Genomic DNA, 21599 nt, shown 5'->3' on the forward strand with positions numbered 1-21599 from the left:
GTTTTCAGAATCAAACTGATGAGGACTGTGAGGGGGTTCCAGGAGGTCTCCAACAAAATGATTGTTAGTTAGGAGGAACCGAGTGGACATTTAAAGGTCTGTAACTCTGAGAGTGTATAAATGTAACCAAAGGGAACCTTAAGGGTCCCTTTGGTTACATTCATACACTCTCTTTTTTTTTGTAACCCTTTAAAAGGGTTACATTCCTGCACTCTCAAAGCTATGGGGGTCAGTGGTCTAAATGCATACCAAACTGGGGGTGCTTGAAATTTAAAAAAAGTTTGAGAACCGCTGTTCTAGAATATTTGGGGGAGGCAGCCTGAGGACATGCAAAGGTTCTGAGGACAGATTCTCCACTGCAGCAGCCAGTCAGTGGGCAGGAAGACCCGCACAGTTTAATTGAAGAGCCTGAAATAGAGACTCTCTATTAGCACTGAAGAGGCAGCCTATCATGAACTATAATTCTCTGGCTCTGCTCTGCTCTCTCTCTCTCTCTCTCTCTCTCTCTCTCTCTCTCTCTCTCTCTCTCTCTCTCTCTCTCTCTCTCTCTCTCTCTCTCTCTCTCCTTCTCTCACCCACTCTTTCTTTCTAGCTGATCTCTTTATATCCTCAGGATACCAGGGGCAAAGGGACACAATTATCAAATGGTATAGATGCTGCAAACATAATAGATTGAATTGGAGTTCTGTTGAGAGAGACATTACCGGGTACATTCATCAATGACAAAAGGTCAACAGAGTATAGTTTCATGATGCTGATGGATTTTCTTTACTATAACAGCTCTATATAGCATACTCTACATTTAGAATTACAAATAGGCATTTAAATCGATGACCTGCATTGAATGCATCTCTATAATTAGAAACAAATAGTAGGTTAAATCAGTGGTTCTCAGAGTGGGGTCCAGGGACCCCCAGCATTCCATGCAGTGGTTCTAAATGGAGTGACCCTTACGTGTCTAGACTCAAAGAACTACAGGGGTCCTTGAAATAAAAAAATAAAAGTTTGAGAATAGGCTAAATAATAGGGTGAATGTCTCAAACAAGCTAGATAAACTGATACTTATAGCCAGTTATATCCAGCCATATATTTTTTAAATAAATAGCATGTATTGTGTACACTGGCAGGTAAAAGTTATGAAGAAACTAGTAATTTTAGGTAACGTGCATTGTATTGTGTGAGCATTGCTCTCTGCTGGCAGCAATGATATATTACAACATTGGCTCAGGAAAAAAAAGAAAGGACAGCTCTGTTTTGTTCAGTGTGCTGTGAGCACAGTACTTTGAATACATAAAATGGTTTGGTCTGGGGTGTACATTTTTTTAACACAGTTACCTTGTGACTCACAATGAATACCAAGCAATGTAGGGGAGTTGAAGTAAAAGTATTACAAATTTAAAATACTCCAGTAAAGTAAAAAAAAAAAAAAAAAAAAAACTCAAATGTGTACTTATAAGTACAGCACTTGAGTACATGTACTTCCACCACTGTTTGTCAGTGATGCTTGGTTGTTTCAGAGGCTGCTGCAACCAGCACAACCCTCACACACAGACAGCTGACTGAGTATGATGAAAGGTATTATATGAGCCATCTCTCAAAACAAAACACAGGGCAAGTCAATGCCTGCATCTGATTTCACTCTGAGAACATACTTTGTGTGGCACTGTCTGCTGGCAAGAAAGAAGAGGTGATGACATTATATTTGGCAAACACCACAACTAGATACGCAATTATGACTATGTGTTAGCAGCATATAGGATAGTTAATCTATCGACTATTACAGTGGTCATACACACACAGTAGTCAAGTACTTAGGTACAATTTTGTACTTTACTGGAGTAAACCTTTACTTCTACTTCACTACATCTCAGAGGCAAATATCGTTTTTACTCCACTACTACAACTATTTGAAAACTTTACTAGTTACTTTGCAGATTTTGATTATTATTACAAAACTACATTTACCACTTGAGATATGCTTCGGCTATTTGAAAATAGCTGATCTGTTGTTGTAGATCTGCTATTTTCAAAATATTTACATTTTATACATAGCCTAGTGAAATGGGACATTCTGCATAATGGGTACTTTTACTTTTGGTACTTTAAGTATATTTTGATGCCAATACTTTTACTCAAGTAAAATTTTAATACCGGACTTTTACGTATAGTATTTCTAGATAATGGTGTTACTTTTACTTAATAAGTAAACAAATGTGAGTACTTCTTCCACCACTGGAAGCATTCCTAGTTGTTTGAACTTCTGAGCTACTTGTGAATAGCCACCAGGTGGCAGACAATAATCTAACTATGTAAAGAATGTGAGCGATACGCCAATAAAGGGCTAAAAGTTAATACGGGGTAGAATCACACTTCTTAAATTGAAACTGTATGGTTAAAAAAAAACACATTCCAGCTGCCTTAGCAAAGGAAACTGTACAGATTACTTATATTAACATTCCTGTATCTGTCTGACAATGTTATTGAATTAACCCAAAGCCTACTGGTAATCCCTACATACCACTAAAACATTCCTTAGAAAGAAACTAGGGTTTAAAAAAAGAAAGAAAGAAAGAAACCAAACAAAGAAATCCATCCAAATCCATCCAGCTACGGGACAGTTCTGTCTCCGCCTATTTCTTGCAAGAAAGGTTTCGTATTGGTCAGTGCTTCGGGGTTGGCGTCGCCTATTGGCCAGTTCATCTGTCAATTACAGCATATCGCAGCCCTGTTGTGTTCAGCTGTAGCCGGAGGGGTACACGTCTCCGCACGACGGTGTCGCTCGGCAAAAAAATAGCAGACAGATAAGCTCACAGTGCGTCACCTCGCTCGGCGCTGTGAGCTTGTAGGTTTGCTATTTTTGCCGAGCGACACCGCCGTGCGACGGAGCATAAAACGAGGCTTTGAGTAGGTTCTTCTGTCAGTGTTGCCATGTCTGCTTATTATAAGCGACGTTGGACTTATTTTTCTGTAAAGTTGCTTGTAGTTGCGGGTTGCAGTTTTGTGGGCTTGTTTCTAAAGTGTTGTTGCTTATTTTGGGCTTGTTGAGTAACTAATGTTGTTCAAGTGCTTCTCAAACATTTTCATGTCTCAAGGAAGGAACCCCAAATTAATATATTTGTAGACCCAACCTTCTGAAAATATTTTGTACCAGAGTCCCCCCATACAAGATTTTGTGGATTTTAAAATATTCCTATATTTTCTTTTTTTCAAGGTTTATCTCTGAAAATAGCCAATTCATATAGGGTTAGAGTCATAGAGTTAAAAATAAGGTTAGAGTGCTCATGTGGCAAAATTAGAAAAAAATAAATACACATTGCGTGGCTCTATCTCAAAATTCGATAAGGCATGGCAGCCTTTTCTATTGCACGTTAATAATCTTACACTCGATCCCCCAACGGAACCTGAATGAGTCTGTAACCTGCATATATGTAAGTATCCAATCTGATGTATGATGAACCCTTGATGTGTGCCTGCTTATCACCTCACTGACATGTACAATTGCTTTCAATGACCTGTGCCTAACTCGATGTAGCGTTTATAGACCATGCATGGACTGTTTTCTATATACATACATGTTTTTGGAGATTTTACGTTGTGTATTTGTTTTGTTGTCTGTTGTTTTTTTCTTTTGTGAGTGTTGTCTGTTTGTTTTTTGTTTTGTTTTGATGTTGTTTATATCTTACTCACACTGTTTGGAGATACTCTGTTTATTTGTCTACTTGCTTCAGTAAATGTATGTACTACCTATGAGTATGTAAAAGCACAAAAACGAATAAACAAAACGCAAAAAAAAAAAAAAAAGAGTGCTCATGTGGCTTCGTCTGGGCTTGTTTTCATAGACCTGGTTGCTTGTTTCTTTCGCAAAATCTGGCAACGCTGGGTCCTTCTGTCTGTGGACGCGAATCAAGTAGCGAAATCTTTACTGAAGAAGAAAAAGTTCATGTTGGAGTTTCTAAAGGATTCAGACGGACTTATGAAGGTGAGTGAGCGATAATACATTATATATATATATATATATATATATGATGTATAAAAACTATGATGTCTGTGTTTGCAAAGTGCAATACAATCCGCACAGATTTATCGGCTCTCATCCACTTTTTTTTTGGTCCCAACAAAAAAAGGAGAGAGAAAAGATGTGAGGCAGTTGCAGTGATGGATCAAGTACTCACATCTTTTACTTAAGTAAAAGTATCAATACTGCAATGTAGAAGAAATACTCTGTTACGAGTACAATTCCGGAATTCAACATTTAAAACGTACACTAAAAAGTACAAAAGTATGGTATCAAAATGTACTTGTAGAAAATACTAATTATGCAGAATGTCACATTTCACAAGTTTTCAAATGTATACACATCTTTTGAAAATAGCTGATCTACAAGCTCACTTGTGAGCTTGTAGATCAGCTATTTTCAAATGTCTGAAATGTATATAGGGGTTCAGTGGTCAATTTATGCTTTGTAATAATAATCAAAACTCTACAAAGTAACTAGTAAGTACAGTTTTCAAATAATTATAGTGGAGTAAAAGTATAATATTTGTCTCTGAGGTGTAGTGGAGTTTAAGTAAAAGTATTGGAAATTGGAAATACTCCAGTAAAGTAAAAATACCTCAACATTGTACCTAAGTACTTGAGTACATGTACTTAGTTACTGACCACTTGAAGCAGTAGACTAATGCTCTACTAGGCATGAACAACCTATTCATGTTATATTCATATCTCTTTAGAAGTGACATTTAGATTAAAATGTTCCTTAAAGTAACGAGAAATGTTTAAGAATGTTACTTGTACTGTGTTCCATCTTTTATGGGACTGTCAGGACCTCTGAGTGACATGTATGCCATCCCTGTAGCCAGGACGAGACATCATTGTGTAGCTTATTCATTATATTTACGATAAATAAATACATACACGCACTTATATATTTTTGTATTTTCTTATTTTAAAAATGCAATTTATTAAAAATAAAAATGTATGTATTACATTTTTTAAATTTAAATGAATAAGTAAATAAATAAATATATACACGTACATAATACATACACGCTTAGCTCCTTCAACACAGTGTTTGAGTGACATATAGGCCTAGTCTGATATTGTCATTGTCATTTCTGTCATTTCTGTCATTTGTCATTTCAATTTTCCCCCATTGCTTTTGATACCTATCACTATCTATTGGCACCGTATTGATGTTTATTATTCATGTACTGTAGATGTTTTCCTCCTTTAAGATAACGTGGAAAACACGAGCACAGGCTATAAATCCCTCTTCAGTGTCCACTGAGACAAGATGCATCTGACCTGTCCTGACTCCTGTCCGGCCCTCATGATTAACAGCAGGAAGGAAGGAAGTTTGAGCTACTTGATCCCTCCGCTGACCGTGATATAGTCTGCAGGCATATGTCATCATGTCAACATTATGTCATCCTGACAGTCTGACTGAATGACATTTTACAGTCTGTGACTGTCACATATATGTTTGACTGACCGAGCAAAATGTTGTTTCATCCATTCCCCTATACCAGGGGTCTTCAACAGGGGGTCCGGGACCCCTAGGGGCTCCTCAGAGTTACTACAGGGGGTCCGCCAAATCTTTGTGTGATGCGTTGTGAGCTTGTAGATCGGCTATTTTTGGCAAAGAGTTATAGGTGTAGAGGACGAGGCTTTTTTTACATTAACCACTCGAACCCTAGCATCCCTTTTCTGAGGAGAACTTTAGCCAAAAATAGCAGATCTACAAGCTCACAACGCCTCGCGCTGCGAGGCGTTGTGAGCTTGTAGATCGGCTATTTTTGGCAAAGAGTTATAGGTGTAGAGGGAAAAAAAAGAGCAGCTAAAGTTGATCTGAAACACAATTTTATACAATATAGAGGGGGTTCCCGCTTCATCTCTCTCTCAGCTAGGGGGTCCATGGCCTGAAAACGTTGAAGACCCCTGCCCTATACAGCTTAAGGAACCGAATAGAACATGGTGCCACTTCTCCATTGAACTCCTGTTCTTTCCTGTCGCCCTATTACTTTGAATGGTGTCCTCAAGCTCGATGGTGAGAGTTTTGGGATATACTTTGGGATCGACAAGGATTGTAAACATTTATAACACACAGTCATTTGAACTGGCTCATAATAATAACACTGTCAGTGGCAGCTTTGAAGAAAATAGTCAAGTAGATCAGGCCTTCTTGTACTATTATGCAGGGTTTATACTAGTGACATCGTTCTGAATGAATAATGCAAATTCTACTAATAAATCCTTGAAACGAGTAGTTAAAGGAGTAGTTCACCCAAAAAAGGACTTATTTTCTATCAATTGCACACCCCATGAAGCCTTGAATTCATGGATTTGTTTTTGTTTTTGTTGCATTCCTAAGCTAATAATTTGATTCCCGTCTCCTACCGACTAATGTATCCGGTAGGAGACACAAAGTAGATTCTTTGTGTCTCCTACCGGAAATACACACGGTCATCAAATTGTTGGCGTAGGAATGCGACAAAAACAAAAATAAATCCATGAATTCAAGGCTTCATGGGGCGTGCAATTGATATAAAATAAGTCATTTTTTGGGTGAAGTCCTCCTTTAAATTTACTGTTTGCAACATGATGTGATGGTACACATGTTGCTCACAGACTGCATGCAGCTTGCAGTCTGTGGGCCTATGAGTGGAAACAGAGTATAGATGTATTTTAAGTCAAGGCCGTGCGGTGTGTTTAATGAGTTTACGGCATTGCAGTTCATGGCACATGGTTGACCAGGCTTAAATTGACCAGGCTTAAAACAAACACGGATCAGGGGATTATGGACGACGCACGGTTGTCGGAAGTGGAGCTAACGTGGGAATATTTGGATTTCCATCTCTATAGTTTTAGGTCTTTGACTTGCTCCCAAGCTTAGGGTCTATAACTCAGAGATGAGGTGAAACTATAATACGCACACGATAGAGTAACAAGAGTGATGTTGGCCTGCTGTAGATGCTCTAGTTAATAACACAACACAACACCATAAAAGTGATTATGGTGGCCGGTTGAAATTAGCAAGGTTGTAAACTCAAACCAAGGGAGGTGTGTATGCTGTAATTTAATTTGCATTCTGCGCATGTGGTTAAGCCACAGACCAATGAACAGTGGTAAAGAAGGCACAGTTAAAACCGTTCGCCTTCATTCTGAGTGGAGGCTGGCTGCTGTTGGGCCATTGGTTCTCAAAGTGGGGTCCGGGGACCCCCAGGGGGCCCTTGGAGGGGTACCAGGGGGTCCCCAGCGAAAATAGCAGATATACAAGGTCATATGAGCTTGTAGATCTGCTATTTTTGAAAAATCGTGAACATTTTTGAATATATATATATTTTTAAAGCGAACATTTGTAACTCAAATCTATGCTTCTGGGGGGTCCCTGGAACAAAATATTTTGAGATAGGGGTCCGCGGCCAAATACATATCATTTTGGGGGTCCTTGACATGAAAAGGGTTGAGAAGCGCTGCTGTAGGGGACTGGGCTAGGTGGGTAAAGTGCAGCGGGGAAAGGCTTATACTTAACTTGTAATGTAGGACCAAATAACCAATTACCACGAATGTCACGGTTTTAGGACAAAGTTTGGTGTTAGAGGGGACGTTTTGGAGGAAGGAAGCAGTTTTACTTAACCATACCCTACTATGCTCCTCGCTTATTTATACAAGCCTATGTAGTCCTAAACATCACTACAAGTTGTAGTAGTCCACTTGGCAATGACAGTCAGTCATCATCGAGCTGCTCAGATTCATGGTTCTCTCGTTGGAGTTGTCGAAGCTGTCTGGGAAAAAATGTTTTTCGGTACAGTAGCTCTCCTAGCTCAGATATGAAAGGCCCATAGCTGCCGTCTCTCATTATGCAACCAGTTCTCCAGGAGTGCGGTCCACCCCCCCCCCCCCCCCCCGCCCCCCCCTCCCCCCCCTCCCCACCTCCACCCCCCTGATGACTTCATGATGTGGAAACTTGCGGCGACCACAGGGAGCTTAAGAGCGGAGCGCTGTTGAACGACTGGTAGTTCATGCATGGATCACAAACCGAGGAACTGCAAAATGAAGGGAGATGAAGTTATAAGGACGTTATATAGAACATACAGTATGAGATGCTTAGGCAAAAAAATGCTCTTCGTTTTTCGACCGCAGACACCCCTTTACAGCTGGCTTTATCCCATTGAGACCTGGAACGCATCTGTGTCACTTTTTGATTTGAGCTAAAAAAGCATAATTTTACACTTTGGCTATTCAAAAATATCAGATATACAAGCTCGTAGCGCGGCACCGAGTGCCGCGCTACAAGCTTGTAGATCTGCTATTTTTGAAAAATCGTGAAAATGATGTGCAAATCCTTGAATATATTGTTTTAAAGCGAACATTTTTAACTCAAATCTTTGCTTCTGGGGGGTCCCTGGAACCAAATATTTTGAGATGGGGGTCGGCGGCCAAATACATATAATTTTGGGGGTCCGTGACATGAAAAAGTTTGAGCACCACTGATATAGAAACATACGTTTTTTTCAGAATACTGTTGGGATTTAGAAGACATTTTGTAGAATCGGCTTCAGGTCTTAATGGGTTATAGGCGATGTGATGAGTGCCGGCCGACCACGGTCCAAAAACCCAGTGGAGGTTCCCATAGCTCCCGACGTACTGTACAGCGCATGATGGATCTTTCTCCACAGCGGATGCTCAGTGCAATAGGATCAACAGCTCTGATCTTATTTCAAAGAGAGGGGGGCCTGCATATGTTCATTGGTCACAACGTGGTTGCATGCTTGAGGTGCGGACGCCGCAGACCTTGTCAGCAGACCCAACACAGCTGTGAGATTAGGGTGCAGGGATACTACAAAGAAACCACGGCACAGCGCATTTCAAACATTTCTTTCATAAGGCAAAAATCACCATCTCCCAGAAGGGCCTCGTGAGTTCGAGTATACACACACTAGAGCAAAAACATAATAGAGAGGGAAAACGCTTTGAAGTGTGAGGCTGTATGAACTTGAGGATGGAGTTAAGCAAAACCTGCATTATCACCCCGGAACTTAATATCTCATACGGAGGATTATGAACACTTTGAATGGCTGGAAGCTGAACCATCTGTTACATCTGATCAATAATCTGTCTGGTCACCACATGTCAGCCTGTGTTGTTGCCAGGCAGGCTTCGAAACGCCTCATCGAGCGGAAATATCCAAAAGCTACTCACACCAAAAACCCAAACCATTTTAATGGAAAGTCCAGGACTCACTTCTCAAGTTTACTTTATTAATGTTCATGTAGGACTCAGCAGTGCCACTGCCTTAGGATGCCTGGTAAAGCATTTACTTCTTCTTTAGTTATTCTGTCTTGAGAAAATAGTCATTTTGCCTGTGAAAGACTGCAGGCCCAGCGCCCCTTTCCTAGATTAGTACTGATTTACAGTACAACTAATAATAACTTCCTCAAAATACCCAAAAGGTTGATTAGGCTATTTATGGGATGCATGAGTGGCTTGGTTTACTTTGATAGAGCTAGATACATCTCCTAGAATATATTTAGTTTTTGTTGTCATGACAACAAGGGACATTTCTTTGCAAACTAATTTGCACAACAGCTCTATTATGCATGATGATGAGTAATGACTCCTGTCCTAAGATAGTAACTAAATACTCATAAATGCATTCCCAACATGGTTCCAATAGACTAACCCATTAAGACCGGGAAAGCATCTCTGTCATTTTAGATTTCTTTGGCTATATGAGCTTGAAGATCTGCTATTTTTGAAAAACATTTGTGCAATTTTGCAGATTCTGCAAATGTCCTCTTTACGGTTTTTAGAAAAAAACTTATGTTGCTATATCAGTGGTTCTCAAACGTTTTCATGTCAAGGACCCCCAAAATTATATGTATTTGTCCACGGACCCCCATCTCAAAATATTTTGTTCCAGGGACCCCCAGAAGCAAAGATTTGAGTCAAAAATGTGTACAAATGTTCTCGATTAAAAAAAAAAAGCAGATCTACAAGCTCGTAGCGTGGCAATCAAGCTTGTAGATCTGCTATTTTTGAATAGCCAAAGTATAAAATCATGGTTATATAGCTCAAATCTAAAATGACACAGATGCGTTCCTGGATTGAATGGGTTAAACAAACATACACATGGAAATAGAACCCCCCCCACCCCGCCTTAATGAAGAGATTTCCTTAATGTGTTTGTCTTATTTGTCTCTCTTGCCATAGCAGTCCACTCTGAACATGGAGAGTCTAAGCAAGCAAGAGTTGCTGATGCTCTTCAGCATCCTGGAGGGGGAGCTGGAGGCCCGGGACCTGGTCATCGATGCCCTCAAGGTAGGCATCAATGATGCTATTTATAAGTAGTAATAGTAATATTTAAAGGAGTAGTTCACCCCCAAAAAATGACCGGTGGACTCTATGGAGACTCAAAGAGTCTCCATAGAGTCCGACAAATACAAAACAATCGAGTAATTGATAGAAAATAAGTAATTTTTTGAGTGAACTACTCCTTTACGTAAGTATAAGTTCAGGGTAAGTAATGCAAGTTACTCCCGAGATGCCCTAATGCCATAATGGATCTGTTTATCACTTAGCTCTTATGTTATTATATGGTTGCTTGATGTTGGGTGGAAACCTCATACATGTATGTCCAAAACTGTTACCTTTCAGGATAGAAATTCAAAAATAGCAGATCTACAGTACCAGCTCAAAACGCGTCACATCGCAACACGTTTTGAGCTTGTAGATCTGCAATTTTTGCTACTTTTGTGTGACACTGTAGTATGACGGAGTTTAATTTACAAAAAAAAACGTGGTCCAGGCACCCTATAGGCTGCAATGCCAGCCTGACAGCGTGTCGCGGGTTTGACTCCCGATCCCGACGACCTTTGCTACCTGTCACCCCCCCAATTTTCTCCCCATTTCCTGCCAGCCTACTGTAATCTATCAATAAAGCCAAACAAAAAATAAATAAATAAATACAAACAAATACAAAAAAACATTAAAAAAAAGAAATATGGAGATATGACGATATGATATATAGCAATATAGCTTTGGACTTCCTGGTCACTCAGCAGACTAATGCCTGAATTATATTTGGCTTTGTGCCTGTGTCGCGCACTGACAACAGCAGATCTGCAAGCTCACAATGCGTCATGCTGTGATGCGCTGTGAGCTTGTAGATCTGCTGCTTTCGGTGTGTGCGACACAGGCACGCAACTAAGGTATAAACCAAGCCTCAGGTCCCTTATGATGATGGATGACCAATGTTGTGGGTTCTCAATATGCCGCGTCATCATTTGCGTCAATGTAAACTTAAAAAGACATACAGGCCTATATATATACAGTATTATATGCACAAAATATATTCAGGATTCTGACAGGGTCTGTCAGCTATAGGACGCTGGTCAGTGCACACAGCTGTAGAAGCTAAAATGACAGGTTATAAATGTACTGTAGGTTATACCCCTAGAGTAGTTTTTCTCAAAAAGTTTCAAGTTCAGAATCTAAATGGCATATTTATGGCCTCACAAGCTCTGTAAATACAAGAGCTGCCTTTTCATGTACGAACTATCTGGGACCGCGGCCCATTTGGGGCCCTGACTTATAGTTTAAGGAACACCGCCTTCGAGGTACAGACAGTACATAGTTATAGATCTTCCTTGGGTGACTGAAAGCCTGTGATACCTTCAGGCTTGCTACTTTCAGGAGTATTAAGGCCTGAGGTTCCGATTCTACAAAATGTCTTCTAAATCCTAACAGTTTTTTGAAAGAAACTTGTGTTTCTATATCAGTGGTTCTCAAACCTTTTCATGTCAAGGACCCCCAAAATGTATATGTATTTTAGGACCCCCATCTCAAAATATGTTGTTCCAGGGACCCCCAGAAGCAAAGATTTGAGTAAAAAAATGTTCGCTTCAAAAGAATATATACTGTAGATTTGCACACATTTTCTTGATTTTTCAAAAATAGCAGATCTACAAGCTCGTAGCGCGGCACTCGGTGCCACGCTATGAGCTTGTATATATATATTTTTAGCTCAAATCAAAACGTGACACAGATGCGTTCCAGGTTTTAATGGGTTAAACTTGGTCATACTGTGTGTACATTACCTTACTTTAGGTATTATGTTACGATCTCAAATGTATATATCTCGGTCGTGGCCATACAGTAGGTGCAATGAAAAATAGAGTCTGCACACTGGGTTATGCTTTAAAAAAGAGACTACATTTTTATTTCCACCTCGTAGCGTGACGTGTCGAATTGATGCTTGCTTCTGCCCTGCATCTGGCATTTTAAAATGTGGACGTGTGTGCTTTTCTACTTGATTCATACAGTAGGTGCACCCGCATGTTGGAAAGAATAGAAACGGTAATAAATATATACCCAAGAGGAGTCAGGAGGGACTACTGATCAGCGAAAGTACAGTATCTGGGATATGAATTCTCATGGCTTTGCGAGGTTTACTATGACTAGTCTATTAAACGGTGCTGCCCCTAATTGTTGTTTACAGTCGTTTAAGTTAAACCTCTTAGTCCCGTAGTTATGACGACCATGCAGACTTACCGTGGTCATTTGTTCTCGTGTTTTTAGTTTTTCTTGACCACAATGTTAAAATTTAGACAGCATGTTATTTAGACAGATGCTAGGTTCAGTGTTGACCTGGTATTCTATAGTGTCAATGTACAGATCATTATTTTGATAGTAATTGTTGTTCTTGGTTTACTCGCAATCCTAGTTTACCGAGACATTACACGTCTCTCTGGTTAAGAGGCGAGTGTTTGCTAAATCCCTAAATTGTAAACTATCATTTATTATCATTATAATTTTATTGCAAAATGTGCAAGATATCATTTTCACACACAACAGTTTACACAGCACTCGTAGATCACGTAAACTATTTCCTTAGTTACTTTGAGGCACAACGTTTTCAGCATTGTAATGTGGTGACTGCCTCACCGGTACATTTATGGAAAGAACTGCCTTCCTAAATGTACCAGCATCTCAGAATATCTGCTGGAGCATACTTTAACTTTTCATTCAGCAAAGTTACGTTCAATTTCACGTGAGAGAGAGAGAGGACATTGATTTCGTCATTGTTGTCTGAAAAAAAAACTATTTTGCTGAAAATTGGATTGCAAATTGCCATACTTTTCTGCATACTTTTCTCCAAATGGCTTTTATACCTCACAATATTTTTTTCCCAATGTTGTTTGTCCTTGTTATACATCAAAATGTTTTCATTTGAGAGTTCGATTAATTTGAGACCAGTGGGTTACAAATAGTAGTTTAATCGTCAGCGCTCACATCCCTTGGACAAGACCGAGCTGATGTTCCTCCCGGGTAGCTGATATTTTGCACTTTTACCTTAGCGCTAGGTATACTCTTAGATGCTCGTTTTAGAAGAGAATGCACTGAAGACTTCTGGTGATCAGTAGTTTCGTTCCCTACCTACGTTCTAATGCACTTATTGTAAGTCGCTTTGGATAAAAGCGTCTGCTAAATGACTGTAATGTAATGTAATGTAAAGTAATCCCTTGCGCACATCCCTAGTATGCCCCCATGACTGGGTCAACACTGTATTCATGGTTGGTACCAGCACTTACAGCTTTTTAAAATTCAGAATATCCTCCTTGTGCTAAAGCATACATGGGCAACTGGCGGCCCGGGGGCCACATGCGGCCCCCACCTTCACTTAATGCGGCCCCCAGGTTAATATCGGAATACTGATATATTATTGATTTCAGCTGTTACAATTCCAAACATGCAAACATGTTTGGAATTACTTCAGTCTATATTAGTAGCTTAATGACTAGTATTACATTTCTATTGTCTTTTTTATGTCTAATATATTTGTATTTAAGTTCATAAAGTCAACATAAGTATAACTAAATGCATTTGAAATTAAATACAATTTTGACTTTTCAGGATTCCCCCAAAAAAAATATCAAGAAAAAAAAAATCTGGATTCCAATTCAAAAATAGCAGATCTACAAGCTCAAAACGCGTCGCGCGGCGACGCGTTTTGAGCTTGTAGATCGGCTATTTTTTGCTACTTTTGTGTGACATAGATTGGCCCGACAGTATATGCAATGTGGCCCTCTGGAGTGAGTGTGGAAATATAGTGGCCCTCTCCATCATCAAAGTTGCCCACCCCTGTGCTAAAGGAAGTGACGAGAAAGATTTGACACAATAAGTTTAGTAGGCTGCTGAGATTTATCCTGTATAACCCTTTTGATAGAAGCCATTTCTGTTAGAACAAGCTCATATATTCATGGAGGGTGAACATTCCACACGAACGAGCGCTGAATATGAAATAGCCACAATGTGGATAACCCACATAAGCCAGCTACAGACTTACTAATGTCTAAAAGTGGTGAATGTCTCACACTGGCGGGATTAGTTCCCTTATTTCACTTCCTTATTCCAGCTTATTTTTCCCCCACACAGTTTAATCATGCTACTGGCCTACGTGTATGTCATACTGGTAGCCATGCTTTGTGTTACTGTTTGTGTGGTTGTCAGGATGTCAGCATGTAATGTCATTTAAAAGGAACATCTTCTGACTACGCGTACAACAGCGCCGTCGTAGCACCGACCACAGAAGTGCAGTAAATGTGTCAATATGCTTTTGAGACGTTTTGAAGGTTCAACATAAATAAACATTTTAGCCTAGTCATACTGCACACAGAATGTTACATTCACCATATAACAGCTAATGACCCAAGCTTAATAGCAGCTTCGGTTTATGGAAAGATATTCCGTTTCCTGATATAAAATGCACCATTGAAAGGACAAACTGGAGAGGTAGTGAAGCCCAGCCATCCATCCAACCAACAACCACCTAGTTTAACCCATTCAGACCGGGAACGCATCTGTGTAAACACTTTATACATAGCTTATACTTTGGCTATTCAAAAATAGCAGATATACAAGTTCATTATGAGCTTGTAGATCTGCTATTTCTGAAAAATCTTGAACATTTGTGCAAATATTTGAATATATATGTATTTTTAAATGGAACATTTGTAACTCAAATCCTTGGTCCCTGTAAAAACATATTCTGAGATGGGGGTTGGCGGCCAAATACATATCATTTTGGGGGTTCTTGACATGAAAAAGTTTGAGAACCACTGATATAGAAACATACGTTTTTCAAAAAAGCTGTTAGGATTTAGAAGACATTTGTAGAATCCCCCAGAAGCAAAGATTTGAGTTATATGTTTGCCTTAAAAAAAGATATATATATAATTCAAGAGTTTTCAAAACAATGGCAGATCTACAAGCTCGTAGCGCGGCGGCACTCTATCTGCTATTTTTGAATAGCCCAAATAAATCTTAAAAATGACACACAGATGCGTTCCCGGTCTCGACGGGTTAAAGTCCCTGCTGCTGCTGTGTTGTGTCTGTCTAGACCGCATTCCTTACACCTCTCCTGGGATCTGGCCATCTAAGGCAAGAGGAGTTACGGCATGCTGGGCGCCTGATGACTCAATGTAAGGGAGACGAGAAGTGAGCAAATAAACATGGGCCTTAACTGTGAGGCTCTGGGGGAGTATAGCCATGCTGCTTTCATGACTCTATACCAGCACACACACTGTTAACCCATTCACCACCACTGGCTATGGCTTTCAATGGCAACAGTGTTGTTCAACAATTTCAAACGCTGTCTATGTTGCGTACAGTTACAATACCTTACCCTGTTGGAGAGAAATCCTCCTCCATTCCTTGTTGGAGAGACCACAAGGTAGAGATTTTGTTTTATGTCACCCCATAGACCAGTTAAAGCAGTGGTTCTCAACCTTTCTCAGGCCGCGACCCCCCGCAAAATAATCATATTTGAACTGGGGACCCCCCATTTTGTTTGACTCCGTTCCATAGATAAATGTCGTGAAAATAGCAGATCTATAAGCTCACAACGCCTCGCAACGAGCTTGTAGATCGGCTATTTTCACAATTTTTGCCTCTTTCTTATATAATTGGACAATTTGGACAATGTTTTATAGTATAGTTTGTTGATTACATTTGTTGCAGTAATGGTCTTTTTCTTTTTTTCTTTAGGTATTAAGAAGGTCTTAAAAGTCCTTAAATTGTCACTTCACTATCATCTGGGGACCCCCCCTCCACAGGTTGAGAACCAATGAGTTAAAGGACGATGAAACGGCCAGCGTTATCGATCGTGTTAGAGCTTGAAATACACAAAAACCTGTTGTTACCTCATCGCCTATTAATATGTACATCGTCATACTGTCTACTTTTACAAACCAACATTCCCAAAGAAAGTTAGCGAGGCCAAAGTACCCAGTGCAATCCTGAGTGAAATCACAGTTAAAGGGATAGTTCACCCAAAAAATTACTTTTACTTTGAAATGACTGACCGGTAGGCAGCGGCTCCGGTAGGAGACACAAAGGAGACTCTACCGGAACCGCTGCCATTCATCAATTTATTGGCTTAGGAATGCGACAAAAAACAAAAAAAATATCCATGAATTCAAGTCTCCATGGGGTGTCTAATCAATAGAAAAAAAGGCCTTTTTGGGGGTGACCTATCCCTTTAAATTAACGCTCATGATTTGACTGCGTTTACTACACAATAAAAATGCTGCTTACAGCAACAGTCATGCTGTTTAAGCTATTATGTCATGGAGGCATTGGTTATCTGGAATCCGGGGTCTTGCCCTCACATGAAAGTAGAGCATTATCAGTGGAGCGTCTCGTCTTCCCAGCACAACTCTTTTTTTCCCCCTTCTTTCCCAGCTGCAATCAGATTGCCCGTAAAGACACACTAATTAGAAAAAAAAGAGGCCCAGTCATGTTGCTCAAGGCAGTCACACTAATTATGTGTCAGCACCACTACACTGTGTCATGTGACAAATGTCCTGCCCAGCCGCCCGGCGGCATCGTCATTTGGGATAAAAGCCACATAATGGATGTGCAGTGGTGTAAAGTAACTAAGTACATTTACTCAAGTACTCTACTTAAGTACACCTTTGAGGTACTTTTACTTTACTGGAGTGTTTCCAATTTTCAATACTTTTACTTCTACTCAACTACATCTCAGAGGCAAATGTTGTACTTTTACTCCACTACAATTATTTGTAGTTACTAGTTACTTTGTAAAACATACATTAACCACTTAAGCTCTATATACTTTGGCTATTTTATACATGTGAAAACGTGTGATATGGGACCTTCTGCATAATGAGTACTTTTACTTTTGGTACTTGAAGTACATTTTGATGCCAATACTTTTGTACTTTTACTCAAGTCAATTTTACTTTACTTGTAACAGAGTATTTCTATATTGCAGTATTGATACTTTTACTTAAGTAAAAAGTGTCAGTACTTTTCCCACCCCTGTGGATGTGTTACCCTTGTTTCCTCACTTGCTTCGCCTTTTAATCCATAACCTTTTTTAGTGCCTAATGTTATTTTTATCAATCTGTATGGTATGTTAATGTTAATACAGTACGTTATGATAACACAGCTGCAGTGATTTGAGGCGGTCCTCCCTGCTCTTCTACTGACACATTTAGATCCCGTGGTCGGATAGGGCCCACTACTGGTTGACACGTGATATTGCATGAAACTCAAACGTGCTATACATTATAGCTCCATAGTAAAAAAAAACGAAATAAATGTACTACCCAGGTAGTACATAAAAGTTACGGAGTGCATCTTTAACCCCAGATTATATTAGTGTTGCGTGCGGAAAATAACTGCTCTACAAGCTCATAAAGCGCATTCTTTGGCTATTTGTTGTACAACAAAGTACATAGGGCTTAAGTGGTTCAGATCAAGTGCAGGCTATAAGGTTAATGATGTGGTTTTCTCTATGATCTGGTTATAGTCAATTATGCAGAGAACCATCATTGGCATTCTAACCATTCCGCTGCATCTTTCCCCCCTTGTGACTCACTCTCTCACTCACTCACAGCTGCTCGCATCTCCTCAAAACTGTGGCCTTTCAAAAGGAAGTGAGTATCTGGCAGTGCGCACGTTTGGCACATAAAGACATGCACACAGCCTGTCCGTCCTCGGGGCTTTTTAGAATGGGGGGAGAGATGTGTTCAAAGAGGAGCGACAAATGTGAAAACAAGCCTTTAATTAACGTGTCGACTGTACGCGATGTGGCTGCCAGAACTGAAACAGTTTGACTTTGTTGGTCCATTTGGCACCGACTGAGGGCCTTGAATGAGGAACCTCTTTTGCCTTAAATGATAACAATGTGGGAAAACAAAAGTTGTGGTCGTCCTTCTAGCCTTTATAGATGAAAAGGTCTACTTTAACGCATTAAGACCTGGAACGCATCTGTGTCATTTTTTGATATCTTTGGCTGTTAAAAAAATTGCAGATATACAAGCTCATAGCGCGGCACTGAGCACTATGAGTTTGTAGACTCAGCACTATGAGTTTGTAGATCTGCTATTTTTGGAGAAATCTTGAAAATGTGTGCAAATATTTTAATACGGTATATACTTTTTAAAGCGAACATTTGGAACTCAAAACTTTGCTTCTGGGGGTCCCTGGAACACATTTTCTTTTTTAAATGTTGGTTTTAAATGGTGCATTTATATAGCGCTTTTATCCAAAGCGCTTTACATAGATTGTGCGTTACGTTCACCCATTCACATTCCGATGGCAGAGGAAACCATGCAAGGCACCAACCTGCTCATCGGGAGCAATCAGGGGTTCAGCGTCTTGCTCAAGGACACTTCGACACTAACTGTGGGGGAGCCCGGGATCAAACTGGGAGACGCGCGGTTCCAATCCGGCCACTCTATCCCTGAGCCACTGCCACTGAGTATATATTCAAAGATTTGCAAAGATTTTTCAAAAATAGCAGATCTACAAGCTCATAGCGCGGCACTCGGTGCCGCGATATGAGCTTGTAGATCTGCTATTTTTGAATAGCCAAAGGAAAATCTTAAAATGACACAGATGTGTTCCCGTTCTTAATGGATTAAACAGTCTCTGAATTTGTTGTGCGTTTTTGGATCTCTTGAGCCTTATTTGAAAAAGGAAAAAAAGAAAGAAAGATAAACATATAAATAAATCTCACCCCAAATAACCTTCATTTAATCCGGTGCCGGTTTGTTTACCAGCACAGAGTATGTTGTGTGATCCTGATCCCCTAAGCTCATTAAAAGGTAATGTGTGTTGCACGTTGGTTTTCCCCCTCTCTGGTCTGTAGTCAGCCCTCCGTTTCTCCACACACTGTATAGACTGTGTTCAATAAGACAGGGTGCATGTCTAGGACAACGCCACCACTCCACAGCACATCCTTTTTTTTATTGCTGCAATTAATCGCTTATTAATGGTTATGTTACAAGCCATTCATTTCATTAACCCATTAAAACCTGAGGCTGATTTGAAAAAAAAACCTATGTTGTTACAGTGGTGTGTTCCAAACCTTTTCATGTCAAGGACCCCCCCAAAATGATATGTATTTGGCCGCGGACCCCCATCTCAAAATATTTAGTTCCAGGGACCCCGAGAAGCAAAGATTTGAGTTAAAAATGTTCGCTTTAAAATATATATATATTCAAAGATTTGCACATATTTTCACGATTTTTCCAAAAATAGCAGATCTACAAGCTCATAGCGCGGCACTCGGTGCCGTGCTATGAGCTTGTAGATCTGCTGTTTTTGAATAGCCAAATAAAATAATGGTTAAAGTGGTTAAAAATCTAAAAAAAGTCTTTGCAGGCACTGAAACCAGACAACAATGGTGAGAGCAATGAAAACGACTCGCTGGCCCTCTAGCTTCACTAGAGTTCCAAAAAAAGCTGACCGCTGAACCGGTCAACTTTGAATAGAGTTGGAACAGTGTCCACCATTCAGGAGTCATATCACTATGCCGCTAATGACACAACACAAACGCACAAGTCCTGCGGAAATTGAATCATTTCGTGATGCATTTGTACTTTACTACACACCTACGGGAATACTTCCTAGTGGGAGAATAAATGAATTGGATTTGTTTTGTGAATTCTTTTGTTTTGTGAAGGAAGCCCCCGTCCCCTCCCCCTCCCCCTCTTACCTACAGTAACCCTTATCCTTAACCCTTTAAGACCTGAAGCCGATTCCACAAACGTCTTCTAAATTTTTGAAAGTTTTTTGAAAAACGTATGTTTCTATAGTGGATCTCAAACGTTTTCATGTCAAGGACCCCCAAAATGATATGTATTTGGCCGCGACCCCCATCTCAAACTATTTTGTTCCAGGGACCCCCAGAAGCAAAGATTTGAGTTGAAATTTTTCGCTTTAAAATAATATACCTGTATATTCAAAGATTTGCACACATTTTCACCATAAAAAAAAAAGCAGATCTACAAGCTCAAGCTATGAGCTTGTATATCTGCTATTTTTGAATAGCCAAAGTGTAAAATAAGGCTTTTTTTTCTCAAATCAAGAAATGACACAGATGCGTTCCCAAACCAAAAAAACGGTACAATTTCATAGTCAATGTTGAAAACCGGGACATATTAGTTTTAGAGATATTTGTGGGAACTTGGGACACCCAGATTAAAACCGGGACGATCCCGGCCGAACTGTGACGTCTGGTCACCCTAGTGTAAGTCCAGGTCCATGTGAGCGTGTACATGTATGGGAGTATAGGGAGTGGGGCTGGCTGTTAAACATTAGTCACATCAGGAATGTGCTTCCTGTCATCTCTCTTTTCACTCCCTCCACCTTCCTACACCGCTGGAGGATGATGGAGCAGGGTAAACAGCCTCCCTTTGTCCTGCGTGTGTGTGTGTGTGTGTGTGTGTGTGTGTGCGTGCGTGCGTGCGTGCGTGCGTGCGTGCGTGCGTGCGTGCGTGCGTGCGTGCGTGCGTGCGTGCGTGCGTGCGTGCGTGCGTGCGTGCGTGCGTGCGTGCGTGCGTGCGTGTGTGAGTGAGTTGACCCCCATGAATTCTTAAAAACCTGGAAAGTGTAGGCCTACATGCTATTTTTCTAGTCATGAAACATGCAAAAGAAATCAAAATCAAAGCATTCCTACAAGCCAATTCCTTTCTAGGACCAACGAGTCCTAGTGATCCACCGCGTGTAAAATAATTGTAATAATCAGATTTTGTTTCTTGAACTGGTGCTGCATGTACAGTAAGGTGTAAGGCGTTTGATACAAGCCCAGAGCTGCAGGTCTCTTAACCTTAGGCAGGAAAATACCTCCAGTATTCATTATGTGAAAAAGTTGCCTAACCTCTGCTTTAGATACTGACAGCATGAAATCAGTACAAATAATGGTAATGATTAGTGGTAAGGAATACTTCCTGTCAGTCCTGGCTGATTATGACTTGAATTTACTTTAATTGGCTTGACTGAAACAACATCCAAATCCAAGACTTGAAGACAATGATAAAGTCTTGCAACCGCAGAGAGGTCTTAAAATGTTAAGTCCATAGATGTGGTACAGTTCAGAAACATGCACTGGAATCGTGCGAACAAGGGATTATGTCATGTTCAAAGGTCCACACACGTGGGATCTCAGTGGAGGTGCTGACTGGTTTGTCAGGCTCCACACTGTGCCCATGTTTGGGAGGCATTTCTTAATTCTCTTGAGAAGTTCTGCCTTTCCTTTTTGCTTGCTTTCTTCATCCCAGCATCCT

General features: G+C 40.2%; 1 protein-coding gene across 1 annotated transcript in view; it reads left to right on the plus strand.

Annotated features, from left to right (window-relative positions):
- Positions 1-3886: 3886 nt before the first annotated feature.
- The window catches only part of LOC311049598 (CTTNBP2 N-terminal-like protein), a 42295-nt gene continuing 24582 nt past the window's right edge, over positions 3887-21599 (plus strand). Inside the window, exons 1-2 of the mRNA XM_084063272.1 lie at positions 3887-3979; positions 10213-10320. Of these exons, the coding sequence (XP_083919398.1) occupies positions 3941-3979; positions 10213-10320 (147 nt within the window). The 5' untranslated portion in view covers positions 3887-3940. The remainder of the gene's footprint in view (positions 3980-10212; positions 10321-21599) is intronic.

Source organism: Gymnoscopelus microlampas (assembly GCF_963454915.1).
Source record: "Gymnoscopelus microlampas genome assembly, chromosome: 7".
Taxonomy (NCBI): Eukaryota; Metazoa; Chordata; class Actinopteri; order Myctophiformes; family Myctophidae; genus Gymnoscopelus; species Gymnoscopelus microlampas.